Source organism: Sturnira hondurensis, unplaced genomic scaffold (assembly GCF_014824575.4).
Source record: "Sturnira hondurensis isolate 20B ecotype Veracruz unplaced genomic scaffold, ASM1482457v3 Scaffold0009719, whole genome shotgun sequence".
NCBI lineage: Eukaryota > Metazoa > Chordata > Mammalia > Chiroptera > Phyllostomidae > Sturnira > Sturnira hondurensis.
This window is the reverse complement of record NW_028082350.1, coordinates 18,146,380-18,159,143: the sequence shown is the minus strand read 5'-3', so window position 1 is coordinate 18,159,143 and position 12,764 is coordinate 18,146,380. Positions and strand designations below refer to the sequence as shown.

Here is a 12,764-nt window from a genome sequence, read left to right as displayed (position 1 = left end):
TGGTTCGATTCCCAGTCAGGGCACCTGCCTGGGTTGCAAGCCGGTTCCTTGCAGGCCAGTTCCCAGCAGGGGATGCACAAAAGGCAACCATACATTGGTGTTTCTCTCCCTCTCTCCTTCCCCTCGAAAGATAAATAAATAAATAAACAAACAAACAAATAAATAAAAAATAAAAAATCTAGGAATAAATGTAATACAGGTTGTGACGGACCCATATGCTGAAAACTAAGCAGCATTATTACAACAGATTGAAAAAGACCCAATGAAACGAAAACACATTCTACATTCATGGGTTAGAACGAACACGGCTAAAACGGCCACGTTAAGCAAAGCAACACACAAATTGAACGCAGTCTCCCTCCAAACCCCAATGGCACTTCTTAAATAGAACAGAAAACCACCAGGCTTGCATGGAACCACGAACAACCCGGAAGAGCCAAAGCAGCCCCGAGACAGGATGGAAGCTGGAGGCGGCACAGCCCTGAGTTTAACTGGCGCTACGGAGCCGGAGCCGCGCCCGGCAGAACAGCGTGGTATTGGCAGGAAACCCAGTGTCAACCTGTGGTTTCATGCTTGTTGGATTTCTTCAACGAAATAAGGCCTTACAAAGTGCTTTTCTAACAGTGAAGTCAAACAGGACCACCAGGTGATACTGCCTTTTCCCTCAAAAATTCTATTTTAATAGAAAGTACATTTCTAATCCATTTAAACAATCCAAAGGAAAAACGTTGAGAAACATTACGCGAATCCTGATAAAATGTTTTTTAGCAAGATGAAGTAATATTTTAAACATTGTAGAAGAATACGGCATAAAACACAGTAAAACACTGAAAGAAACATTTTTGAAATGACAGTTTCAGTTCACCTAAACTGGGTCTTTCGGAGAGACAATTGCACTTGTCCTGGCTCAGAAATAACAGCAACAAAAAATACAGCTCAGATCACCTTCTTCCATCTAGGTCAGTTAATTACATTGGCTAAACCCCATGCCGTTCACAAGGATACGTTGTGAAACCAACGGGAAGTCCAGGCAAACCTGAGGGCATGAGGTGAAGGGCAAGTTTAGAAGCACCTTTCGCAATGGTTTTCGAGTCCCTGGCGCTGGCACGGACTTAAACGCACATCCGCGCCTGCATGGTCGACATCCTGCCCCCCCCCCCCCCACGCCGCCATGACCATGCACTTCGATCTGGGGCAGAGACACATGCCATGGCCTGGGGCGCCAGCACAGGGCTTCCCGCTGGGAGACTCACCTTCCTGGCCAAAGACTGGACCGCAGCGTCGGGAAGAGTGCGAGTCCCAAAGGAGAGGAAGGCTGGACGGGGCGAGGAGGGGCGACCCACCAGGTGGCAGCACGCAGAGCGTCCCGCTGCGGCTGGGAGGAGCGAGTCTGGCGCACACCTTGGCAAAAGCCTGTTTGAGGTAGACAGGCGCTGGGGAGGCACCAAGGAGAGGCCCTTCCTGCCTCACAGCGGGAGGGCCGGAGTCAAGCGGGGGCTCTTTTCACAGGCTCACAGTGAGTCTACGTCGTTTGGTCACTTGTCTGGTTGGGCTGCGGTGTCCCTCTCCTCCCTGGTTTTTCAAGGTGGCGCTCCAACGAGCTCCTGTCTGTCCGTCAGGGGCAGGACTCCTCCTCCCAGAGTCCCACCCCACGAGCGTGACTGGCGGTCACCCGTCGTCGGTAAGCTGCTGAAAGGGACCCAGGCGAACCCGGCCTCCGTTTCTGAGCCCTCAGGGCAGGTGTCCTGGGAGCACCGCACGCCGGAGCCCACGTGGCCCTGCCTCTTGCAGTTCGTCACATGTAACGAGGGCCACCTGCAGAGCTGCGGTTCTTCGCATAAAACTCAGCGAAGCACCCCCAACCCATTTTCATTCCTGTTTCTCCCCCCACAAAGGAATAATGACCGAGACTAGTTAGTAATCTAACTAGGTTACTGCCTGGTTATTTGCTGCTGCTTTTCACCATTTTCCTAGAGTCACATTTCTTTCATTAAAATATCTTTATGCATTTACACGTAAAATTAAGTCACAAAAATGGCAACGCAACATGCAACTATTAATGACACAGAAGCAAACTGTCTGATACCAGATCAGGTAAAAACAAAGACAGGAATTCTTGCACTTGAACGTGATTTTTAGGCACTTAGATGGTGAATTTGAGAATTTGAACTTTCACTTGAAGGATCTCCAGGCAAACCAGCATCAGAAATGGAAGGATGGGAAATAGCTTTTCAAAGGGACGTATTTCTGTACTTGTTTTGCTCCGATTTCTGCGACATAGATGGCTCCGGTCCGCCCGCTGACGTCTAAGAGGTGAGGTGAGACCTGGTCTGCCAGCTGGATGGAGCGTCTCACCACGCAGGAGCCAATGCCGCCCACGGGGGGTGCGGCCAGGAACAGCAGCCGGCTGAGGTTCAGCTGGGCCACCACTGCGTGCTGCCCGTCGAGGGTGAACCTGTGGGGGGAGGCATCGCACACGGTTAGTTTGGGTGCAGGTCACACATGCGTTCACTTCTGCAACACAGTGCTCGACAGCAGCAGGCACTGACTTGCCGGAGGTTTCCCCCCAGCTGGTTTATTAGCCGTTCTGGTGGGTGAGCTGCTTGCAGCACATTTTGTGGATTTGGAGTATGCTGGGTTGGCTTTTCACTGCCCCCAGTATATTCCTGACGTAACATGCACAGAGCAACAAAGAACTAGCAGAGCTCCCGCAGCGGACTCATCAACTCAGTCTGTAAAGGCTGAGCCCCCGGCAGGCCTGCCCCACACTAGGTGCACGGCAGGTCTCTCCTCCGTGCTCCAGTGGGAGAGTAAACAGTGGGACACAGAGGTAAAGAGATGACAAGCCATGGCCGGGGTTGTGACAACCCTGCAGAGAGCAAGGGACACTCAGCGACTGGGGGCGGGGGGTGCATGCTGTGGTGGTGGAGTTCAAGGGCGAGGACCTCAGGCAGGGGAGCCAGAATTGGCCGGGCTCAGAGGGAAGGCCGGGAGGAGTGTGGGGGTTGTTTCAGGAGGATTTTAAATTAATCAGATTCTTTCAGGGCGGGATCAAGAGATGCCTGGTGGCAGCCACAGCCACAGGGTGGCTGAGGTCAAAGTAGAAACAGGGCTGCCATTGCGCACGGAGCGACAGAGTCAGCATCCAGCTGCTCTCACGCCACCCACTCAGGGTCTCTGTTTTCTCTCTGTGCTGAAAACCGCCCCACTGCGTCCCTGGGGGCACCTCTAGAGAAGGTGCAGCCCCCACGGGGCCACACACAGCGCTGCGTGTGCGACCGCCTGGCATCGGGAACTCGAGCCAGTTTCTGCACACTCGTCTCCCGCCCCTTCCCCTGCGTCACACTGACACAACCCCCCATAAAGCAAGGGAAACAGGCACTTTAAAATGCCAGGAAGCACTTGCCTGATGGAGGAGGGCCCCTCCTCTGTGAAGCAGTCATCCCAGGCTCCCAGCCAGGCCCCGGTGTCCTTCTCGAAGGCCTGGACTCTCTTGTTTCCTCGGTCAGCAACCCACACCTGAGGGCCAAACCAAGGGTTGGCTGGTGAGCCCTCCTCTGCACCGAGAAGAGGGAGCAGGGGAGAGGAGGGAGGAGGGAACTTTACTCTCGTTAACTTCTCATCCGATCCCCCACGTAGTTCTCAGGGGTCCCCAAACAAGAGGGTTATTAAAAGCCCTGTTTTCAGGCAGGAAATTCAAGTTCGGAAAGGCTGAGAGGTCTGGGAGGGAGCCTACAACCAGTGGGAGGGCCATTCTCGCCCCGGTCTGAGCCCCAGGCCTGTGGCACCTGCCTGCTCTGCTGCACCTCTGAGCAGGGGACACGAGCGGCCCTGCAGAGGGTCCGGAGCAGCGGCTCCCCCACTCCTCTGACACACTCCCTGTCACCGAGCGCCACCGGCCTGCCAGTTCCAGGGCCAGGCCACAGGAGGACGACAAAGAAAGGCTGCAGGGCCGCTGGGCCTCTGCCTGCTCTCTGCCAAGGGGTGTCTGCCCAGCGAACCTCCCAAAGGGGAGGCTGGGAGACTTCTGGACATGTCAGGAATGAGAGCAGGCCGATGAACTCAGGTTGAACTCAGGTCTGCGACTGGCTGCCATGGGTTACTAAGGACCCCGCTGTCACCGGAGAAGGAGGTGCACTCTGATGGCACTTCGGGTGTTGCTGCACCTGGTGCAGGCGCAACAGTGAGGCTGCCCTAGAGGCGCGTGACTGGGGCTACCCGGGGCTACTGGGAAGGGACTGGAAGGGCGGCCGACCTGCCGACCTCCACCGCTCCCCTCCAGGACCCTCGGTGCTGCTGGGTTTGTGCACTTGCGACTGTGTTTTCGGGGAGACCTGATTTCATCCTCAGCAACGCGCGTGAGTGCTGGTGGCTGCCGAATTCATCTCCGATGGGAAACAAAGACTCTCGCATCCCTGAAGAAAGGCTGCTGATCTCTAAGTAAGGCGACTGGTTGGGGGACTGCCGTCCTGGACTAGTGACCAGGGAGGAAGGGCAGGTTAGTCCTGAGGGCTGGGGCTCGGCATCACTGGGGCACCTCACCAGATGCTCTCCAGGGCGTGAGAAGGGCGTCCCACACGGTGGTGAGTTCACTGGGCTTGAGGATCTTGCGTTCAGAGACGTGACCTTGACCTTTTCCCCTGAGGACAGCACTTAGCTCCAACTCCAGTTCCCACGTACACACAGCCCACACGTTCCCTCATCTTCCTGTCTGTGAGGCGGAACACTTGAACACTTCACCATCAGGACAGTCGCACTCTGTCCGTGCAGGAAGCCGCGCCGTAGTCCCAAGGCTGCTTGCTGAGCAGAGCGGTGGGTTTCTAATGGCACGCAGCCAAGACTGTCCGGGCCACTGTGTCTCAGGGACACTGTGCACCGGGACATGGAGTCACTGAGCACGCGTGATGTGACCGCTGCGAGCGAGGCGCTGAGGTGGAGCCAGAGAGGAACGGTCAGTGCCGTCATGCAGCTCTGGTCTCCTAGGGGGACCGCGAGTTACTGGGAGCGTGGGCTGCTTCAGGGAAGGGGCAGGAGGAAGGAGTAACAAAGCACTGCAGCTGGGGCCTGGCGTGGTCAGGCAGCTCCACTGAACTGATCGGTTATGGCCACCAGAGGTGCCAGAGGTCCGTGGAGGCGAGGGAAGGGGCAGGCAACAGGCCCAGAAAAGCGTGTGGGCTGCAGTTTGGGGGTGGAGGTGCTCGGCCCAGGACAGGGCGCGGCTGCTGAAAACCAGCGTGTGGTGGGCTGGTCTGGTTTTCAGGCTTCCCAGATCAACCCCTCCCCCCCCCAATGTTTCCTAGAAGTAACTTTGCTTAATTCTAGAATCAAAACTGCGTTTGAGCGCCCTGGCTGGTGTAGCTCAGTGGATTGAGTGCGGGCCTGCGACTCAGACAATCGCGGTTCGATTCCCAGTCAGGGCACATGCCTGGGTTGCAGGCCAGTTCCCTGCAGGCCAACTCCCAGCAGGGGATGCACGAAAGGCAACCATACATTGATGTTTCTCTCCCTCTCTCCTTCCCTTCCCCTCTAAAGATAAATAAATAAAATCTTAAAAAAAACAAACAAAAAAACCCACAAAAAACTGCATTTGAATTCCCACTGCAGTTCCCCAGTAGGAGAGCATCTCTCTTTTCTCTTTCCCTCAGGAAACCTGATTCATCGGCTGCCCCCGACGTGTTCCTTCTCCCCTCAAAGTGAGCAGACCTCTCCTGTGTTGGGGAGCCCCCTCTTCACAGGCTCCAGTGCTCATGAGGGAGTCCGTGGGTGCACCCGGCCCGGTGGGGAGGCCCACACACCCACACGTGCACATGCTCTCACACCTGTATGTCCAGGATGGCCAGACACGCATAGGCGCCCTGAGATCTGTGTGCACACGCCCAGATTCACACCCCTAGACACACACACACAGGGTGAGACGCACAGATGCCCACGCTTACCCGGCCATATGAGTCCATGGTGACGCTGTGGGGCACGTGGAACTTGGCAGGCCCCATCCCCCTCTCTCCGCGCAGCCAAAGCACCTCGAGATCTGTAAGTGGTAGCACACATGGCAGGGGCACGCAGAGAACGCCCCGCCCGTCTGCGGGCCATAATGCGCGTCAAGGGTGTAAACTTCAATTATGAGCCCGTTGCCTGACACTTACGCTTCACAAAAAAATACCATTCTGTCCCGACCAGTGGACTCACTTTAATGACCACCTCCACTCACAACCACTGCTTAGGGGTCCTGTCAACTCCTTTCTTAACCTAGTTCTCTGGCCAGCTAGCCTGCTCCTTGGTGTTGCCCTTCCCTGAGCTGAGCCAGTCACACGCTGTCTCCACAGGCTGTCCCAGCTACCATCCCGCTGTGGGGTGAACTGCGGCCCCTGAGAAGGCAAGTCCAAGTCCCAGCCTCCGTGCCTGGGATTGCCACCAACCGCAAACGGGGTCTTAGCAGGGGGCGTGAAGGTGGGGACTGCGATGGGGACTGCGATGAGGTGACCCTGGATTTGGGGCGGACCCTGGACCAGACGACTAGTGGGCTTCCAGGAGGACGAGGGGGAGACCTGAGACACAGGACGCACGGAGGAGGAGCCGTGGGAGCACAGAGGCAGGGGCTGGGGTGCAGCGGGGACTGGGGTGCAGCAGCCACAAGCCCAGATGTGCTGGGAGCCCCCTGAGGCTGGAAGAGGCAGGAAGAGGCAGGAAGGGTCTCCCCTGGTTCCTTCAGGGGCACACGACCTGTCCCACAGCAGTCAGACTCTGGATGCCAAGGCCACCCCGGGCAAGTCCCTGTCCCTGAAGCTGCCTCGTCATCCCTTTCTGTGGCCGCCACAAGGTGGCGATGTGCCTGCATTCGATCAGTCTTCTTGGTTTGCTTCCTGCTTTCTTTCATGGAAACTTCTGACTCTTCCTTTATCCCTACCTCTTCTTCCTTTGACAGTCGCCAACCACCTTCAGTTACTAGGTGAAAAATTAATTACATGGCCTCCTGGAGACAGGGCTCACTGCAAATACATCCTGATAGCATACTGTGTCTTGTAAAAAACAAAATGGCTTCTATGACATCACTTTTCTGCAAACCCGCCCCCCCAAATACTTGTTATAGGCAAATTACGGCTTCAGATCCTTAGCTACGCCATGGAGGAGAGACTGGGTCCTGCCGTGACCGTGAGCTGGACCCTGAATAGCCTGGCGCCCAGCACCCGCCCCTCAGCCTGTGGGCGGGCGGCTCCTGGACCAGGTGGGCCCCTGGCCCAGTGAGCACAGGGGCCTTTCCCTCTGCACCGCACCCACCCTGCCCTGCTCCGTACGGAGCTCTGGCGCCAGCCACGGCCTGGAGGACGCCCACGCTGCCTTGCCACCTCCTGGGGTCGTGCCTCCGATGTCATTAGTGCTGGCCTGTCAGCCTCCTTCTTTGGTCTCTTGGCCCTGGGACATGTTCCCAACATAAGCTCCCAAGGACATCCCAGACCCCACCTTCTAACAGTCAGAAAGTGCACCCCCAGTGCCTTTCCTAAGGATGCCCTGCTGCCGCCCCAGGCAGCCCGGTGTGTCCCCACCCACCAGCTCTGCTCCCATCGGAACCCGGTCAGCACAAGAACTGTCTCCTCCTCCAGCTCGGGGCCAGCTTCCCCAGACAACGGTATCTCCTCCCCCTCGCCTTATTTTCCCATTTTACTGATCTCACTAACAATCAACACCACGGAGTAGCATTTGCAGCGTTCAATCATCTAACCTGTAACAGATCAGAGAATGTGGGGCAGGGGGTTCAGTAGAACACCTGCTGGGCTGCCGGCCTGCAGGGCCACTCAGCCCTGGGTGCCGAGCTCTGACTGCTGACCTTAGCTGGGCAGAGGGGCCACTCACCCCTGAACCCACAATTCTCACCACCTCGGTGCATTTCAAAGGAAACACTGCTTTGGTGAAGAATAAGCAAACTCATCATTGGCTGTCCCACATACCTGCTCTGCTTTTTTCCTAGTAACACACTTGAGCCCTTTACACAGATTCATACACAAGAGTTATCACTTTATATCAAGTATCAAATAAATTAAGCCCAGCTTAGTACATGATGTTCTTACATAACACCATTTAAGATTAAGCCACGTACCTTGGGACAACTTGATCAATCTGTTATTCAACCCTCCGTCTCCGTCCACAATGTAAATGTCTCCTGTGTCTTCTACGTACAATTCCGCAGGGTTGTCGAACTGCAGGGGATTCAGACCAGTGCCTCTTTGGCCCGGGGTCCCCAAGACTTGGACAAGATCCCCGAAGGAATCGTATTTTTTAACAGTGTGACCAAAGGATCCTTCATATAAAGACAGACACGAACATTTCACAAATAGGACCACCGTACAAACATTTGGGTTTTTCAAGTGCAGTTGAACAACAGGGTGGGGAAGGTACGTTAGAGGCCCAACTCCTGCGCAGTCGGAAATCACAGGTAACTTTTCACACCCCCAAAACTGAACTACTAATAGCCTGCAGCTGACCGGAACTCCTCGTGACACGGGCAGTCAGTTACCACGCGTTTTGTGTGTTATGTGTATTAAACACAGTTTCCTTGCAATGAGGTAAGATAGACAATAGAAAATGTCATTAAGAAAATCATGAGAGAAAATACATTTATAGTATTTACGGGAAAAATCCACTAACCCTAACCCACCCAGTCCACACCCCTGTTGTTTAAGGGCCAACTGTAAACTGAGAGGAAAATCTGACAGAATTAAACGGGAACAAAAAGTTAACAGGCTTAGATGCCCCAGTGTTACACTGGACAAGCAACTGAGCTTCCTCAGTAGTTACAGGCAAACCTGTCCATGAAGTAGAACCTCAGGGCTCCAAGATGAACAGATTCTAATTCCAAACACATAAAACTTAAAAACGACTCCTCCCACAGAAAGCTCAAACTAAACTATCAGCATGTCACCCCCAGTTTAGTCTCAACCTGAGGACGTGTCCCCACAGAAGGAGGTCACGACGGAGCTGGAGGACAGTGGGTCATGTCTGAAAACCGCTATTTCACTCATTCGTGTGCAGATGTCGAATTTCAGTGGGTCAACAAGAGAATTCTCTATAATACAGATGTTTTAAACTACATTTTCTCCTAGTGGAAACAAATTCAAAACTCAACTCATCAACTTTTCTTCCTTAAGAAGGAACTAAATCTTTTTGAATTACTCACTTACATTAAAGTTTATCTGAGTGACACTTATCTTCCAAGCAAAAGTATAAAACAGAGTATGAACAAATAGGGAAAAACCACAAAGCAGCTAACAGACATCAACTTGGAGGCGTGCCACGACCACACTAACTAGTGGTACTTCCAAAGATAAACTGGGCACACTGAGCTTGCTGGAAATAACGTGAATTGGCTTACCCAACAATTCTAACCTGAAAATTGAGTTTATTACTATATTCGATTTGGAGGCTTTGAGCTAAAGTTTGGAGCAATAGAAAGAGAACAAAACACTACTTAAGAAAGCAAAGTCCAAAATTTCTAAAGAATTAGTAATTTCTAAAAAAACACACAGAATACCAGTAAATAATGTTTTTTAAAAAATAGAAAATGGCTGATTTGAAGTCAAGTTTTTATTAAAAGGAATTTGCTCCTTTCAGAAATGGAAGGAACACAAAAACTGCCTTCAGATCTGTGTATGGAAAAACCAGCTATAAGGGAAGAATGACGAGATCACAGGTTTTTTTATTTCTGGAAATTAATGAAAAGTATCACATGCACTGACTGAATTAGAAAGAAAAGAAGCGGGCCTGGACTGTGTGAGGAGAGGCTGGGTCGTGTGGCTCTGGGAAGAAAGCTGAAGAGACAGCCTCCAGGGTCCCATATGCTGAGTCCCTCTCCCACACACCACACGCCCACCAGGGATCAGTGGGTAAGAAAGCCGTGGTTCACATGTACAGTGGAATATTACTCAACCATAAAAAGAATGAGCCCTGGCTGGTGTGGGTCAGTGGATCGAGTGTTGGCCTGCAAAGCAAAGGGTCACCAGTTCAATTCCCAGTCAGGGCACATGCCTGAGTTGTGGGCCAGGTCCCCAGTAGGGGGCCTGTGAGAAGCAACCGCACACTGATGTTTCTTTTTCTTTCTTCCTCCTTTCCCCTCTGTCTAAAAATAAAATCTTTTTTTAAAAGATTTTATTTATTTGTCTTTAGAAGAGAAGGGAAGGAGAAAGGGAGAGAAATATCAATGTGTGGTTGCCTCTGGTGTGTCCCCTGCTAGGAATTGGCCTGCAACCCAGGCATGTGCCCTGACTGGGAATCGAACTGCGATCGTGTGGTTTGCAGGCCCGCGCTCAATCCACTGAGCTATACCAGCCAGGGCTAAAAATAAAATCTTTTAAAAAAAGAATAAAATTCTACCACTTGTGACAACATGGATGGACCTAGAGGTTATGAAAAACAAGTACCATGTGATATCACTTACACATGGGATCTAATGAACAAAATACAGGAGCAAACAAAACTGAGAGAGACTCATAAACACAGAGACTGGATGGGAAGGGCTGGGGGCCTGGGTGAAAGAGGTGAAGGAACTGAAGTACAGAGACTGATAGTTACCGGACAGTCATGGGTGTAAAGGGACAGCACAGGGAACACTGTCCAAAACGTTGTGCCAACTGTGTGTGGTGCCTGCCAGGTGGGTGCTGGAAGCATGAAGGTGACTACTGTGTAACGAATGTGACTGTCTAATCAGTATGCTGTCCAACTAAAGTCAATACAAAATCACACTGAAAGTAAACTGTCATTGAGAAGTGGAAAAATTAGTTTTGAAAAGAAGAAAAGGCTCTTGTCAAGCTAAAGACCATAAAAATGATAGCCTCCCCCTTAAATGTCTTAATTTTACAGGAGTACAGTATATTTTAAAAAATAAGTGATTTCATGAATCACTAAACAAATCAGATTTGGCAACTCTGGTTTTAAAACATGCAAGCAAGAACGTGGGCAGAGGTGGACTTCCTCTCGAGCTACCGCATGAGACACTAGAGTCCGAATGCACATACCGCTTCCGACGTCCGTGATCCAGACCTGCTCCTGCGGAGTGCTGGCTGCGAACATGCCGTGGGGCGTGTCCACCGTGTGGTTCCAAGCTCGCAAGAAATATCCATCCTCTGTGAACACCAGGACCTTTTGGATGTGGTCCCCTCTCTGGAGGCACACAAAGATAATGGCTTAGGATCAGCTTTAAGAAAAGTAATCTTCACTTTGGCAGCGAGAAGCACAATTTAAAGGCTAGTGGAGGAATTCAGAAGTGCTTAAAAACTCAGCTTTAAAACCTAACAATAATTAGTACGTGTCAAATGCAGAGTCATATATTCACTTGAAAGCAATTTGAAAAACAAATTCTGTAATTGGCACAATGTAAAGACATACAGCTACTTGGCGCAGTACAACAGGCTGATGCTTTGTGTTCATGCATTTTTTAAAAACCCGGTTTTACTTACTTGGGCCACATACACCAGTCCGTTCAGGGAGTCCACGGCGACACAAAACGTGGCTCCAGTGAAGTACTCTGAGTGCCTGGGCCAACCCACGTCCAGCTTGTAAAGAATGTCCTCAGTTCTCCAGGAAATTTGAAACACAAAGTCCCTTAAAACCTGAAATAAAAACAGAAGATTGTAATTCAGTTTATACTCTAGGGGGAAAAAAGCCAAAAAAATACCAGAAGAAAAAAAGGCTCATTTTTAAGCATGCCTTGACACCTGACACAGAGGTCAGAATGACTGGGAAGAAATGGGTTTATTCATTTAAACACCAAGATGACCAAAATACAAATCTGCAAATTATCTGAGGATGTCGTGGTAGCCTGAAAACTCGGTAAGCCCATCACCACTTAAAATACCATACAAGTCCAAATGTATTACTACACGAAAACTAGGGGATATCCCAGCCTAGCCTCCCTCACCCGTGCTCAGTACACTTCAGTTAGCCTACAGCTGGGCCATGCATCTCGAGTGTCACCTCGCGAAGCCTTCATTGTCTTCTCAGCAGAAGCAGAGGACACAGATGTGTGTTTATAAACTTGACGGGACCCGACAACACAAAATACCGTGCAGAGTTGCACAGCGCTATCCCGTGCCAAGTACAGTGTCTCCTGAATGGTACTGCTTTTGCACCATCCCAGCGCGAAAAAAACACACGTCGGGGACCCTTTGTACATACATTTTTTTCCCGAAATTTATCTTTTATTACTTACTTATATTTTGTTTTCCGTCACCACTTATCCACCCTATACTTCTATCCACCTCCACGTCCCCGTCCTCTCGCGCGTGCACAAACATTTTAACCAAAGAGACAGCCTCCATCCCGCCCACCCCCGCTGGAGACCAGCTCGTGCACCCACTGCCTCCAGTGCAGAGGGAAGCGTCGCCTCCCAAAGGTGCTGTCCACACTCCAGTCAGCCACATCCTCGCTCTCCAACTCACCGGAGAGCCAGAAAGATGCGAATGCAAAACCAGAAAAATAAGCAAGCAACCCGCGCCCCCCGCGCAGAGCCAGACTCTCGCCATGACTGAACAGGGAGCTCGGCGAAGTGCTCAGGCAAGTAGAGGCTTGGTTCGAACGGTTCCCTGCTGCGCTCAGGGACTGCCCACTCTCCGTGATGAAGCCTAATCTCCGACAGCCCTTCCTCGGAGGCACCGGGTTTGAGAGCCGGAAGAACCAGAATACCCGGCGGCCGGGGAATCCCTGGGGCCCGGCCCCCGAGTCACGCGCCTTCGGGCTCCGCCCCATGTCACGTGCTCTTGGGCGGACCCGGAACCAAC

The 12,764-nt window shown here is 52.1% G+C and overlaps 1 protein-coding gene across 2 annotated transcripts; it reads right to left on the bottom strand.

Annotated features, from left to right (window-relative positions):
- Positions 1-1,974: 1,974 nt before the first annotated feature.
- Positions 1,975-12,734, bottom strand: NHLRC3 (NHL repeat containing 3). Of its 2 annotated transcripts, none has more exons than XM_037057692.1 (7): positions 12,426-12,734; positions 11,445-11,597; positions 11,004-11,148; positions 8,093-8,293; positions 5,937-6,079; positions 3,407-3,519; positions 1,975-2,455 (listed from the first exon to the last, which is right to left on the bottom strand). In XM_037057692.1, the coding sequence occupies exons 1-7, from the start codon at positions 12,507-12,509 to the stop codon at positions 2,203-2,205; spliced, it is 1,092 nt and encodes a 363-aa protein (XP_036913587.1). In that variant the 5' UTR covers positions 12,510-12,734; the 3' UTR covers positions 1,975-2,202. The 2 variants fall into 2 exon arrangements, with proteins under 2 accessions (XP_036913587.1, XP_036913588.1); XM_037057693.1 differs by having other exon boundaries at positions 5,937-6,028; positions 12,426-12,724.
- Positions 12,735-12,764: the final 30 nt, after the last annotated feature.